At 40.5% G+C, this 16,184-nt stretch overlaps 1 protein-coding gene across 1 annotated transcript in view; it reads left to right on the top strand.

Moving 5' to 3' along the window:
- Window positions 1–688: 688 nt before the first annotated feature.
- myo1d (myosin 1D) overlaps window positions 689–16,184 on the top strand; it is a 562,434-nt gene continuing 546,938 nt past the window's right edge. Inside the window, exon 1 of the mRNA XM_078223777.1 lies at window positions 689–1,056. Coding sequence (XP_078079903.1) covers window positions 962–1,056 — 95 coding nt within the window. The 5' untranslated portion in view covers window positions 689–961. The remainder of the gene's footprint in view (window positions 1,057–16,184) is intronic.

Here is a 16,184-nt window from a genome sequence, read left to right as displayed (position 1 = left end):
ACCTCGATGTGGAGATGACGGCGTTGGGCACAGTAAAGAAGTCTCACAACACCAGGGTGTTTGTGAACCCACCTCTCCACTCACCTGAAGAAGGGGCAGCGCGCCGAAAGCTAATGGTATTTGCTACCAAATAAACCTGTTGGACTTTAACCTGGTGTTGTTAAAACTCTTACTGTGGATACCAAACAACACCAGGTTAAAGTCCAACAGGTTTATTTGGTAGCACAAGCTTTCGGAGTGTCGCTCCTTCTTCAGGTGAGCCACACTCCGAAAGCTTGTGCTACCAAACAAACCTGTTGGGACTTTAACCTGGTGTTGTGAGACTTCTTACTGTGCTTACTCCAGTCCAACGCTAGCAACTCCTCATCATGGATACCAAACAAACCTGTTGGACTTTAACCTGGTCTTGTGAGACTTCTTAATAGATCTCACCTCAGCCTCCGTCTTTCCATGACACATGGCTTTTGTCTTGAGAGTTGCCTTACCTGTTGAAGAGAGAGAGGGGGAAATGAGAAGGGGGCGTGGCTAATAAGGGAACAAGCCCCGCCCAGCTGCCGCCGCCGCGCGCCAGGGGAGGGAGGGTGGCGCGCGTTCAATCTTGGCTAACCCTCACGCGCGCGTTCCCGCCCCCCCCCCCTCCCTGCGCGCGCTGCCTGGTTCGCGCGCCCAGTGGCCGGGAGCGCGCTCGCTCGCGCTGACAGTCTCGCCCAGGTGAGGTGCGGCTCGCGGAGCGGTTGGAGACCGGAGAGAGAAAGAAAAAGAAAGGAAAACACTCAAAACAACAACGGGAAAGCTGCCAACACCACAGCACTGAGCGAAATAGAGAGAGAGAGAAGAAGTGAGAGAGAAAAAAAAGAAAAAAAATTAAACCTGAAGGAAACCTGTGAGAAAAGTCTTGAGGAGTCCGGGATAAAGAAACTCCTTTTCTCTCTGTCTCTCTCTGCCGGTCCGGAGAGGCACCATGGCGCAGCAGGAAAGCCTGGAGTTCGGGAAGGCAGACTTCGTCCTCCTGGATACAGTCAACATGTCAGAATTCATGGCAAACCTGAAACTGAGGTGAGAGAAAGAGGGTAAGGGGGCGGGGGATAGGAGAACCCCCCCCCTCCCTCCCTCACCCACCCTCCCATACACACAGCACAGGGGGGGATTGGAGAAGAGGGAACAGGAATAATGAGAGAATTTAAACAAGGTTTGAGGGATGGTTGTGTTTTTGGACCACGCACAGTTTGTCCTTTACACAAAAGAGGGTGCTTTGCAAAGAGAGAAAGGAGAGGAAATCTGGGTGGAGATGGGGGGCTGAAAGATTGCATAAACTCAAGGGGGACCTACCTACCTGCTCCTTTACCCCTGGGTGGATTCAAACTTCATGGAATGGCTGGAATGAGTATAGCGAGTCAACTCTGGCGATGCTATCTGTATCTGGGGGTGTTACAAAAACTTGTACTTGTCAAGTGCTGTTTTCTGTTTCACAATTAACCTGAGTAGAGGTGTGTTGCAGCATAATGTGGGACATTGTATGGCAGTAGGTAACTGTTACTGTGATTATATCTAATTTCGTGGCTGTTTCCATCAATTACCTCTTTTTATAAGTTTAAGTTTATTTAGTGTCGCAAATAGGCTTACATTAACACGGCAATGAAAGACCTGCTGGTTAGGTGGATTGGCCATGCTAAATTCTCCCTCAGTGTACCCCGAACAGGCGCCGGAGTGTGGTGACTAGGGGATTTTCACAGTAACTTCATTGCAGTGATAATGTGAGCCTACTTGTGACACTAATAAATAAACTTAAACTTAAAACTTAAGTTACTCTGAAAATCCCCTAGTCGCCACACTCCAGCGCCTGTTCGGGTACACTGAGGGAGAATTTAGCATGGTCAATCCACCTAACCAGCACGTCTTTCAGACTATGGGAGGAAACCGGAGCACCCGGAGGAAGCTCATGCGAGCACAGGGAGCACTTGCAGACTCTGCACAGGCAGTGACCCAAGCCGGGAATCGAACCCAGGTCCCTGGCACTGTGAGGCAGCAGTGCTAACCACTGTGCTGCTGTGATAATGAGTGGTGGCACAGCCTAGGAGGTGGGCATGTTTAGAGGGATATGTTTCCGCTTTATTCCACCTCCACTTCCAAACTTTGTCAGGGTTATTCTTTCCACTTTTGTAAAATAAACACATGCACATACTCGCTCACATATATGAATAAGCATCCTGGTGAATTGCAATTCCAAAATTCTTTACTCAGAGTTTTATGATCTGGGATGTATTACCTTGAAAGGGTCGTGGAAACAGATATCTTTCCAAATGGAAGTGGATTATGTACTTAAATACTTCCAGGACTTTAGAGAAAGACAAGAAAGTAGGACTAAATGGTATCCCTTTCAGAGAATCCGCATAGCCATGTTGTCCAAGTGGCAACCTCCCCTGTGGGTGTGACTCTTTGAAAATGGCTTTGGATGATTTTCTTGGAACTTGAATCCCAAGATCAGATGGTTACTTTAAATTAGTTAAGACTGTACGCTTACATTCTGAACAATAGAGGATGGTTAGGAGTGTGCTACAAGGCTGTGAGACAATGGAGGAGTGGGGATTTAACATTTTGTGATTATCACTGTCAAGACACAATCCCAGTTGACTCTTAGTTTCTTATGTATAACTATTAATTGTATCACACCACAAATAGTTGATTGTATTAATTCTGGCAGCCACATTTTGCTGTGTGCCTTTGTGTTATGTGGCTTGGATGGGAGTGTTTTGCAACAAAATAGGACATTGTCCTTCAGCATAGTATTTTGATAGGCCTTTGTATGTATTGTCAATCCATATTATAAAGTCAGAAATGGGATTGCCTACACAATAGTAACTGCACTTCAAAATAGTTATTGATTCCATATTTCTTTACTGCTCTAATATAATTTTGGTTTAGGCAGCCTAATATCCAGGATCTGACTTCTGGTTTTAAATTAGTTTTCTGTAGCCCAGCAGCTGGCCATTAAACCCAGTCTTACCCAATAGTCTATTAGCAGGCTGTGGAAAACAGATTTAATAGCATAAGCATCAGGAGCTGGTTCATAGATGTTGGACTTCTGGAGTCCAAGTTAAAGTAACAATAAGAAAGCAGCACCAGTGATTGTGAGTTGGTCACACCATTGGTTACACTACCCTAGTCATGATGTGGAGATGCCGGCGTTGGACTGGGGTGAACACAGTAAGAGTTTTAACAACACCAGGTTAAAGTCCAACAGGTTTATTTGGTAGCAAATACCAATTTGCTACCAAATAAACCTGTTAGACTTTAACCTGGTATTGTTAAAACTCTTACTGTGTACACTACCCTATCCAGGAAAGGCCACTGACTGCCCACTGCAAATGTAAAAGTGGGAGAGAGAAACTAAAATGTTGCTCTGTGTATGTGGACTTCAGAGTAACACATAAATAAACTGCTCCATTATAAAGAGTTGCAAAGATTTTATCCTTGAAAATCTGAAAATGCACGTTGAAATGCGGTTCAGCTTTATGTTTTGCTTGTCAATTTGGCTTCGGATGACATCATTTGGGAGTTATTTTGGAGGAGTTGTCTGAATGACTACTTGCAGTCTAAATAACTTTTGATCATTGAAGCATTCTTAATTACTGTATCTTGGCTGGTGAGAATTTCATTCCCCATTTTGCTTCCCAGACTGAATCATATCATTAACAGTTGCTTTAACACAACTCTATTTATTACATAGGTAGAACAGGATGTTATTATATTTAGTCACTTAACTTGTATTAAGAATGTGGTATGATGGATCATTTAAGAAATATTTAGTCCTTGTGCCTGTGTATGTCGATGTTAGCAAACTATTTTACCAAGGGGAGCATCACAGCTGTGTTCAGTTTCATCCTTATTGGACGTCCATGTTGACTGACCACTGACTAATGATCCTTCTATAACATGAAGCACTGAATTTAATTTCGCCACCACTATACTTTAGTCAGTGAACTCAGCACAGATCTGGAATGAATCCTGAAGCCTGTGGTTTGTATTGGTCAGTGATACATCATCTTTATAAACCTAACCATTAGAAGACTACCTGTACTTCAGTTTGGAAGTATTGCCCATGTTATCAAACCCCCCCCCCCACTTGTCCCATACTAATAGGAAGAAGGGAAATTTATGCTTTTATATCTCTAGAAAATCGCTACAAAAAATCTGCAGGGAAAGCTTGTGTGGCATGAATTCTCAAACTAATTTTGTTTTTCAATTTTGATTTGATTTGTTTTATTGCCACATGTATAAGTATAGAATGAAAAGTATTGTCTCTTGCACACGATGCAGACAAAGCATACTGTACATAGAAAATGAAAGGAAAGGGTGCAGAATTTAGTGTTACAGTCATAGCTAGAGTGGAAAGAAAAATCAACTTAATATGAGGTAGGCCCATTCAAAGGTCTGATGGCAGCAGGGAAGAAGCTGTTCTTGAGTCGAATAGTATGTGACCTCAGACTTTTGTATCTTTTTCCCAACGGAAAAAGGTGGAAGAGTGTATGTCTGGGGTTTGTAGCGTCCTTAATTATGCTGGCTGCTTTGCCTAGGCAGCGGGAAGTGTAGACAGAGTCAACAGATGGGAGGCTGGTTTGAGTGATGGACTGGGCTTCGTTCCCAACTCTTTGAAGTTTCTTGCGGTCTTGGGCAGAGCAGGAGCCATACCAAGCTGTGATACAACCAGAAAGAATGCTTTCTATGGTGCATCTGTAAAAGTTGGTGAGAGTCATAACGAACATGCCAAATTTCCTTAGCTTCCTGAGAAAGTAGAGGTGTTGGTGGGCTTTCTTAACTGTAGCATCGGAGTGGAGGGACCAGGACAGGTTGTTGGTGATCTGGACACCTAGAAACTTGAAGTTGTCGACCATTTCCACTTCATCCCCATTGATGTAGACAGGGGCATGTCCTGCACTATGTTTCCTGAAGTCGATGACTATCTCGTTCATTTTGCTGACATTGAGAGATTATTGTCGTCGCATCAGTTCACCAGGTTCTCTATCTCTTTCCTGTACTCTGTCTCATCATTGTTTGAGATCTGACCCACTGCAGTGGTGTCATCAGCAAACTTGAAAATCGAGTTGGAGGGGAATTTAGCCACACAGTCATAAGTGCATAAGGAGTATAGTAAGGGGCTGAGGACACAGCTTTGTGGGACACCAGTGTTGAGGATGATCGTGGAGGAGGTGGTGTTGTCTATCCTTACTAATTGCAATCTGTGGGTTAGGAAGTCTAAGATTCACAGAGGGAGGAACCAAGCTTCAGGCCACACTTTGGAGATAAGTTTGTAGGAATAATGGTGTTGAAGACTGAGCTGTAGTCAATAAATAGGAGTCTGACATAGGTGTCTTTGTTATCCCAGTGTTCCAGGGTTGAGTGTAGGGCCAGGGAGATGATGTCTGCTATGGACCTGTTGTGGTGATAGGCGAACTGCAGTGGATTCAAACAATCTGGGAAGCTGGAATTGATTCGTGCCATGACTACTCTTTGGAAGTATTTCATAATGATGGATGTCAGAGCCACTGGGCGATAGTCATTAAGGCACGCTGCCTGGCTTTTCTTTGATACAGGGATGATGCTCATCATCTTGAAGCAGATTGGAGTAAAGAAATGAACCTTTTAGTTTGGGCTTTGACTAGATTGCAGTTTTGACACTTCCCATTTAAATTGTGCAAAGCATATTTTACAAGACGGTTTAACATTTGAATATTTATTCAACATTTTAGTTTTGGTTTGGTTCTAGGATCGACTGCTTTTGGTGCTAATTCCCTATGCAAATTTAATAGTGCAATTTAATGCTGGGTAATTTGACAACTGGGTAATTGGAGCAATGTTTTGGAACTGATAATGAACTTCTAAAGGGGAGTATCCTGCAATTGACAGTGATGATTTGTGCTACCTGTTATTGTCCTAAATAACCTTTTGTTCTCCCTTTGTAATATAGTCTCCTTACCCACTCCATTCCCCCCTACCTTCTCTCCATAGATTTTCAAAGAAGCTTTAGGGCATTTAAATTCTTTACTTACCAGAATGCAGTAGCTGGTGTCCATAAGAGGGAGTGTGGTTTGCCTCCCCAAATAATCCAGTGCACTGAAGAAACAGTTCCATTGCATTTCCGGAGAAGCTGGGATCAGGAGGCCCGGCCAGGAATTCAGAGCTCCAGCATGCCACAGAAAAGTTGTAGCCAAGTAGCAATCCGATGGTGATTGCCACTCCTCGGACGATTCGGGCCCATGTTCCCGCTGAAAGGCTGTGTGGTGGTATATCTCCAGGTTTCTCAAAGGATTATGTAGATTCAGGCATACCTGACTGTAGGGCAGTGGCACACCCTCACTACTTTATAGATTTCTCTATGGTCATGTTTAAAAACATAAATCTTAACATAATGTAGACTTTGTTTTAATATAAAATAAAAACTCAGCATCTGTGGTGAGAGAAACAATTTTTTCCCCATTTATGAAATGTCAACATTTATTCACAAATGAAAATATTTTGCCAAGAGTAAATTTGCTATCCAAATTCCCAGAGTTGACGAGGAATGAAACAGTGAAGCCAGGACAGGGAGATTGAATCAGGCTGTTCTGAAAGTTTTTGCAGGAGTCTCCAGAGGAAGTTCACAGAAGCAGGGCTGAAGATGGCTAAGAACTTTGCCATCGATAGTAGGTGGGTACAATGGGATGCGCAGGGGCCAGAATGGGATGGCTGAGTGATGCGGAATAGAAGTAAGTAAATAGAAGTAACTCTGACGGAGTTTGTAGGAGGAGAGTAATCTGAAGCCATGCAGAAATTTGAGGATGAAAGGGAGAATTGCAGGTGTGAGATGAAATGAGTGATGGGTTAGTTAGGTTTATTAAGTAAAACCTATATAGCACTGTCCAATATCGTATGACATCCTAAACTGCTTTACTATCACTAAAGTGCTTTTGAATTGCAGTCATGTTGAAATGTAGGAAATGAGGCAGTTAATTTGTGCACATTTTAAAGAAAGTTTATTTGTTAGTGTCACAAATAGGCTTACATTAACACTGCAATGAAGTTAGTGTGAAAATCCCCTAGTCGCCACACTCCGGTGCCTGTTCAGGCATACCGAGGGAGAGTTTAGCATGGCCAGCACGTCTTTCAGACTGTGGGAGTAAACCGGAACATCTGAAGGAAACCCATGCAGATTCCGCACAGCCAATCACCCAAGCCGGGAATCGAACCCGGGTTCCAGGCACTGTAAGGCAACGGTGCTAACCACTGTGCCAGATTTCAGAAGCAGCAATGTGATCATGCTCAGATCTTTCATTTATGTTGATTTGAGGAACGAAATACTGACCACACTATTGGGGAAAAGTCCTCTGGTTCTTTTCAAAATAATGCCACGGGATTTATTACATCCACCTGAGAGGGCAAGTGGGGCCTTGGTTTAATGTCTCTTTGAAAAGACCTTTGACAGTGTAGCACTTCCTCAATACCGAGCTGGAGTGTTGATGTGGATTTTGTTTCTTTGGAGTGGAGCACAAACTTATGCTTATTGACTTGTACAAGAGATATATCACTGAACTATGGCTGACACTTTATTATTTTATTACTACCACTATTTAAACTATGCCATGTGTATGGCAATCAGCTGCAAAGGGCAGAGGTGTGTTAACTAATCTTAGCCAGAGAGGCGCAAGAGATGCTACAGTACTCTGAATGTTGCTGGGAAGGTAGGGCAGCTTCTGAGAATAGGATGGAATGCACTCCTGTAAGGTGAATTTGAATGGCGGCGGGAGATATAATTGGACAAAAGGCAGGTGCCAGCCACCTGCCGGATTTAATGCTCCTCGTCATCAAACATGTTTCAGCTGAAAGCATTAAATTGAGCTTGGGATGGGAGAACAAAATTGCATCACTATCTGAATTTCCTCATGCCTTTCTCCCACCTTTAGAAATTTCTGCAAACCAATCTCTGTTCACATCAAACTCTACTCCCAGTTCCTCCTCTGGGCCGAGTCAGTCTCTTTTGTGAAGTGTCTTGAGATGTTCCAGTAAGTTCCACACTTCTGACAGGTGAAAATGAGTAGCAATCTGCAGTCAGAACCCTTACTAATTCCATTCCCTCTGCACCAGTTGAGGGGTGCTTGAGGGTGACAAAACCAAACAAAGACTAGAAACTGAACCTGAGCCTCTCTTGTGCTTACCATGTTGGATAGCAATTTTAGTATTTCAATTATTTGAAGAACCAGACCAGCTAGTTTAATTCATGAATACATGTTGACATAGAAATATGAATCTGGAAGTCAGTATTGCATTATGCTTTTGAGCAAGCTGTTATAAACTCTAAGGTCTACAGAAGCAGTTCCACCTTATTTCGGTGTTTTATTGTTCAGCGTTTTCAATTTATATGAGACAGCATGAAGATACAATCTGAAATTCCTCGAGTGAATTATAAGAAAAAACGTGAACTTGTGCTTCTGTTGTTATCAGCTTAGGCAAAAGCAGCTGGTTTCTCCTTGCATTAAAATTACACACAGCTTTGGGGAATGAAGTATGTGGGAAGTAATGACAAACAGAAAATTAATGTAAACAATTTAACGTTCTTTTAGGGGGCAAAGTTTCAAACGGAGATAAGTCTGATCAAGATCTTTCCCGAATGCCTGGCATTTGACCAGTAAAACACTACAGCAATTTGTTTTATTTGGATAAGATCAGTTGAACCATCGTTGAGCACAAAGTTTGAGGGAGTGCCTTGTGAATAATTTGCTAACTATGACAAACAGTTAGGACTATGTTAGGCTTCATTTACTTCGGGATTACTCATGTATGCTCTTTGTGGGTCAGTCTGTGCTGCTTGTATTGAGATCTACCATCTTCAGTACCTGTTTGACTCTTATTGTTGTGGTAACTTGTATGCCAGAGAGAGTAATTGTTACGAAAAGATAAATTGGGCTCTGTAGTCTATATTAGGCAATGAATTGTACAGGAGAGTACTGTCTTTGAGTGATGTATTGAACTACAAGTATAGCTTGAGCACTTTGCGTATTTTACCAAAACCCCAATGGAATATGGAGGATATATAATCATTGTTATAAAACTATAATTGACTATGGGCAGAACCTTGCAACTATAGATGTCCTTCTCTAGACTCGGCTCCTACTGTTATCACTTTCAGAAAGAGCACTCGGTATGAATCCATTCAAAAATAAATGACTGCCTTGCCTTGCCTGAAATGCTGGAGTTTGTATTGAATGTTGTCAGGAGTTCATATTTGCACGAGTTTAAACTGCTCCTAGTTTGCTGGCAGGTTCAAGTCAGCTACCCATAAGCATTTAGATGATAGATTTGTAAATTTCATTATACCATGAAATAGATGCAGGTTATTTGCAACTTTGCTCATGGTTTTTGATCCATGTTTCAAAGCAAATATGTAAAGCTGGGGATAAATTACGCTCTTTTGTTTTGCAGATATAAAGTCACATTGTGCGTGCAAGAAATCTGAGATTAATACAGGAATTCAGCACCTGAAATGAGACAAGTTAATTTAGTATTTCACATTGAACCCCCTTGTGCCGTTCATTTGAGCTCAACAGTGTAGTAATTAGAAGCAAAATACTGCAGATGCTGGAAATCTGAAATAAGAACAGAAAACGTTGGATAAACCGAGCACGTCTGGCAGTATTTGAGGAAAGAAACAGAGTTAACGTTTTGAATCTAACTGTAGAGGGATCATTCATATCTAAAACATTAACTCTGTTTCACTCTCCACAAATACTGCCAGACTTGCTGAGTTTATCCAGCATTTTCTGTTTTTATTATATGTGTAGCCTGTCAGCTTTCAGATCCTGATAGGTGTGTGCTTCCCTTTTTAATAACCGTTTTTATTGACTATCTTATGAGTAGTGCAGACTAATGTTGTTACAGATTTGTGTCAATTACTCTTGGTACTTGAGACTGCTAGAGACCAGAGAAATTAACTTGAAACATAAGGGAAGAAGAAGCCTAGCAAAATATTAATTGTGCGAAAGTACAAGGTTATGTGACATAAACAGGAAACATTTGAACAGCAATTGAAGGTAATATCTAATCTTTAGATTTATAAGCTTGTAAAATGGTTGACCGTTGTCCTTGTGTCTTATGTAATATCCACTTACCACAATAACAGCTTCTTGCTTCCCATCCTTTCATCTCTTGCACCCATTTATGATAGTTTTCAGAAACCCTGTGATGAAATGTTTCACTGAAACACCACATGACATCTGGTGGGAATCTTCATCATTCCATTCATGGTAGATCTTCTGAGGATCAATTGCTTTAAAGATTTTTGATGAGTTATTGGCCTCGGGTGGAGCAAATCGTGTGCAGGAAGAGAATTTTACAGAGATGGGAAAGAATTGAATAATAAAGGAGAGCAAAGAGACAGAAAGAAAGCAAGATGGCACAGTGGTTAGCAACGCTGCCTCATTCGGTTCCTTACTTGGGTCACTGTCTGTGTGGCGTCTGCACATTCTCCCTGTGTCTGTGTTTCCTCTGGGTGCTCCGGTTTCCTCCCACAGTCTGAAAGACGTGCTGGTTAGGTGCATTGGCTGTGCTAAATTCTCCCTCAGTGTACCCAAACAAGTGCCGGAGTGGCGTCTATGGGATTTTCACAGTAACTTCATTGCAGTGTTAATGTAATCCTATTTGTGACACTAATAAATGAACTTAAACTTTAAAGTTTTTTAAATTCCTTTTTTTCATTGTTAGGGCGACTAGGAATGAGACTTCAAAGTTTAAATTGTTCTCCATCTAGCCTGGAGAGATTGAGTAAAAATTCAGGAACATAAATCTCCTCAGCAAACGGGTATTTGTGCTGTTAAGTAGAACTATGCTAATTCCTTTTACATGGTAACTGACAGCAAAAATAGCCTTTGTAATCCGTTCCATTGTTCCCCTAGATTAGCCTGACAGCCATTGTAGCAAGTTGCCTACTGTACCCCATTGATAGTGTCAAACCTGGTCTTCGGGGGATTTGGTAGTAGTAGCTAATATGATGCCCTTCTATTGTTTCTGTAATGTGTTGAATTCAAACCCAGACTGTGATGAGTTTATTTGCGTGATAGTAAATTTAAATTGTTTAATGGTATGCATACAATTCCCTTTTATAGGATATTTGAGCTTGGTAATGGAACCTATCTTTGAAGAAGAAAATTGTGCAAAGGTTGTGGGCTTTTCCTGTAATCTATAATTCCAGCTGAACCTAAAATGCTAGCTAAACTCTCTCAATGGGGCAGGAAAATTGTCTTGTGTATAAGCATACTGTTGGGAAACACATGACAGTGTGTATCATTCATAAGTTCTGCTGTTCATCAAATTATGCAATAAATATGATTGGAAAAGGATATTTGAGCTTTTTGGACTGGTTCGACCTCCATTGTTTCCTTATTTCTACCCTTTTCCGTAAACATGTTGATTAGTTTTAACCTGGATATAATTCTCCGACAGTATGATGCTACCTTTAGAAATAGACCAGAGAGATTGGGGGTAGTTGATCTTCAGGAATTGTTAATCTTGTGGCATGCTATCCCATTGAAGTTGCATAGAAAAGTACGAGTCCTGATGCATTGAATGTTCAGTCTGTTGAAGTTAGTTTTTCTTCACAATTCATGAACTTGCTTTGCAAAACCTGTTTTAAAAACAGACTTAACGATTCAGTATTGACCAATTGGAAAACCCACTCTGCTCTTCTAAGCAATGTGCCTTAAGGTAAAACTCACTCTTGGAAGGAGTATTTGACAACTTGCTTTGGTAGGGCGGCGAACCATGTCCTGATGCACTGATCTATGTCAACATTATTTACGTCATCACACGTTTTGATTTGCAATTACAAATCGTTTTCAGACCTAACTCTTTAGTCCCCAAGGTGGAGAAACACTTTGTATAATAATTATTTCACATTTTCCTTCGTGCATCTTTTACTTCTATTGTTATGTTGAATGAGCATCAATTTTATGAGCTGTTTTACTTGATAAATCTGTAATCTGTGGGACTCTGATTGAGATTTCCCCCAAATCAAAGAAGGGTTTTAACAATAGTTTGGGATTGAATTCTGTCTATGTTCCAGAAATGAAAGATGGCATTATATTAGCCCAGTAAGAGTTTTAACAACAACAGGTTAAAGCCCAACAGGTTTATTTGGTAGCAAATGGTGTTTGCTGCCAAATAAACCTGTTGGACTTTAACCTGGTGTTGTTAAAACTCTTACTGTGTTCACCCCAGTCCAACGCCGGCATCTCCACATCATTATATTAGCTACCAGCACCAAATCCCCTGAAGACCAGAGTTCACCCAATCAGTGCAGTAGACAACTTGCTAAAACGGCTGCCAGGCTAATTTGAGGGAGTTGATCAGAAAAACTAGTTTCACTATCAGTTGTCATTTATAAACAATTAGAACTAGTATTTCTGTTCGTGGTTTAAGAGGATCATCATAGAAATACTATCAATATACATACATCAGTGTCTTGATGAGCAGACCAAACATTTTTATATTATAGAAACAGTAATGGGATTGCAGGAAGATGAGTGAACAAGGCATATCACATAGAAAACAGGTCCCATCTGGGAAGGTAAAGCATGTAGAAAAGAGAAAAATAAAGAGATTATTCTGATTTTAGTAAGCAAAAATAAAAACTTGCATTTATATAGTGCCTTTCACAACCTCATGAAGTCCCATAGCGCTAAAACCAATGAAGTACTATTTTTTAATGCAGGGAAATATAGCAGCCAATTTTTACAATGATCCACAAACAGCAATGAAATAATGACCAATAGTGTTCTAGTGTTATTGTGTTTTTTAAATTTTATTTGTCCATTTATTTTGGGAAATTAAGAGTAAAGGACATTTGACTTGATTTATTACTGTCACATGTATTAACATACAGTGAAAAGTATTGTTTCTTGTGTGCTATACAGATAAAGCATACTGTTCATATTCTACATTGCTGTAGACGAGACAACAGATTTCCTTCCCTAAAGGACATTTGTGAACCAAATGGTTTTTTTTAACGGCAATCAGCAATGATTTCATGGTCATCATTCAACATTTAATTCCAGGTTTTTATGGAGTTCAAATTTCACCATCTGCCATGGTGGGATTCAAAGCCGGGTCCCAGAATATTACCATGAGTCTCTGGGTTACTAGTCTAGCAACAATACCACTACACCACTGCCTCCCTTTTGAGGGATGGACATATTGACCAGAAGTGTAGAGAAAGCAACTGGTAGAATTTCAATATTAGATTAGGATTACTTGTTAGAGAGAGCAAAAATTTAAAATGAAATCACAAATTCTGGAGGTGCTCAGCATCCATTGAGAAAATACAAGACCGTTGACATTCAGGTATGAAATATTTCTTAGGAATATTTTTTAGGTGTTGCTTTCATGGTCATAAGAATATTAAATTTAAGAGCATAAAGAAATGAAAGCAGCTTCTTAGCATTGGAATTTAACACTAATGCAGCTTTACCAAATTTCCATAGTATTGGTGGTTCTAATAAGTAGTGAATGTAGTTGTGTGTTGAGTCAGTTGGGGATTCTAATCTATAAATAGATTTAGTGCAATATTTACTACTTTTGTTATTTAACCCAGTTAACCATGCAAGTGAAACCACTTGGGATATAATTTGTCTGCATTGTCAATCCCTCAGGAGATTTGGGATTGGTTTAGTAGCCATGCTAGGCTCTCTAAATTACTGTTTCTGTTAAAAATGGTACAATAACTGACATTGCCTAATCATGTTAGATGTTTTGCTTTCTCTGTGTTTGAGTAACAGGCCAGATAACAGCTTGTCTCTTACCAGCCTCCTCTCTTTACTCTTCTGTTCATTGAAGCATCATAAACTGTGGTTAGAAAGATATTCTTCAATGGGAAGCTTATCCTTGTCCTGTTAAATTGTAGATAACCTAATTACAAGCAGAATCCTGGACAAAAGGAGCAAATGTGATGGCACTTCTATCCTTATTCCCTCCGATTCCTTGGAATTGTGTAAATCTTGCTGGAATAAATCTCTTGTATTCCACGATTTAGGAGGTGGTTGAATTGTGAAGATAACCACAAAGATACTGAACTAGTGGGGCATGATGGCCTCTCCATTGAAATTGGAAATCCTTATTGGAGCTAGTTCCCCTGCTGGAACTCAGTAAGAAAAGTAGAGCAAAAAAAAAGACCAATCAGTGCTATCATTTAAATGTGCAACATCATGCTCCATCCTTCATAATTGTTAGTAATAAGTTCTGGGAAGATCTAAAAATAAAACACAGCAGGGTATGCTTTAAACATACAATTCGTTGTGTTGCAGTTGATTTTTGAATGCTCATTCAGATTGTTGTATGGAATCTGAAAATGGTACAGTTTTGAAGGGGTGAAATAGTTCAAGGAGTCAGTCAGAATTCATGTACAAGAGTGCCCTGGAATGTATCTCTCTCTTTCTCTGTTATGCTCTTTCAGCTTTCTCCGCGATATACAGGATCACTGAAATGCTGGTTGATCACCCTTCTCCAGGGCCTTGGAACACATCTCAACTTCACATTGAGTGAGCAGTAAAGCTCCCACTAACATATTCAGTTGGACATACAAAAATAATTAGTGTGCAATTAAGTTAGGATAAACTGCATGACTGAAAGTTGAACTTTATCTGCTAATGCTCCATTGCTTCCAATGTGTTGATTTCTAAGGGAAAGCTCAGGGATGGTTTAGGTAGGTAATTTTGCTTGTGTTTTTCTATTTAATTTTTGTAGGTTCACTTATTGCCCTTAAAAGGCGAATACAAAACTGTATTGTTGTGAAGTTACTGTACGGTTTGTCATAGACTATATCAGCATGTCAAGAGCTGTGAAATAATGTACAGCAGAGCAGTTGGGACAATTGACTACTGCCACAGGCTTTCAGCTGTTTTGGGGATAATGGCAGTCAAGGCTACGTAACAACAAACTTGCCAATTGGCCCTTTGACCTATATATATATCTGGCCTTATACAGCTTCCTAAATTTACATGATGAAAATCCCTGTTGGAACAATCAATGAGCCAGAAAAGATTGAATATCTAGCAAGTGATGCAAGTGTCTGGAGAATCTGCTGAAAGAGCAAAGGTCCTCAATCTGCCATTTATGGGAAAGATAACTGTTCTTTTTTTCCCAAATACGTCGGCTCCCAGTCAAGGTAGTGCCCTAATTTGAGACAAAGTTGGCCTTGTTACAGTTGTCTGCAACTACATCCTATTATGCCACATCATATCCAGCCATTTGAACATAATTATATCCCACAAGAGGGCAAAGCATCAATGTGTTATGCATCATTTTGCAACAGATGGTGACAGTACAAATACATGGTGCGCAATGGCAAAGAGGCTACATTTAGTCTTTTGTGGCTTTACTCTAAAATCTTGTAAGATTTTTTAACAACCCCTAAATGTCGAGCAGTGTATTGAGAAATCTTAAAATGGCATAAAACCTGGATCAGTTCAACTAATTTGGATAATTATCCAATTGAAAAATATTATTAATGCCTCTAATACAAGTTGTGCAGAAAACCACCCTAATACTAACTTTTGCATTCAAATATTTATTTATCATATAACAGCTTCCACCTGAATGCCTTTCTCCCATCTCCTCTTCACCCTGTCAATTGTTTTTCTGCTGCGAGTCCTGGATGTGTCTTCACTTAGTTCAGTTCACCATGAGGAAGATCAGAGCCTTTGAATTTGGCCAGGAGTATGGAATTAGCATTAGAGAATCAGCAACATGCTTTACACTCTGCCTGATCTTCTTTTCTGTTGGATATTCCACAACTTTTCCATTTATCTCTATATTTTCTTCATCCCCCAACCACCCATTCATGAAACCTATCATCTGCCTCCAGCCTTTTGTGCTATGCAGGCAATTTAAAATGCTTATATTGCTCCTTTATTTTGATCATTTATTTTGTTATTTTGCCCATACTTTTTCTGTACCATGAGTTCATCTTGATTACTTCTGGCCTGACTTGCTCTCATCCATGTTCTTATGTTTGGGTTATTATTTCTCCCCAATCCTTCCTCCTCTCTATTGGTTTGAAGTTGTTTTTTCAGCCCGGTTATGCACTCTGCTGGAACTTTAACCCACACCTGGTTCAGGCACAACAGCACAGCTCTCTCCTGTCCTAGTATGAGGCCCATCGCCCC

Source organism: Mustelus asterias, chromosome 11 (genome assembly GCF_964213995.1).
Source record: "Mustelus asterias chromosome 11, sMusAst1.hap1.1, whole genome shotgun sequence".
NCBI lineage: Eukaryota > Metazoa > Chordata > Chondrichthyes > Carcharhiniformes > Triakidae > Mustelus > Mustelus asterias.
This window is presented reverse-complemented; position numbering and strand designations above follow the sequence as displayed.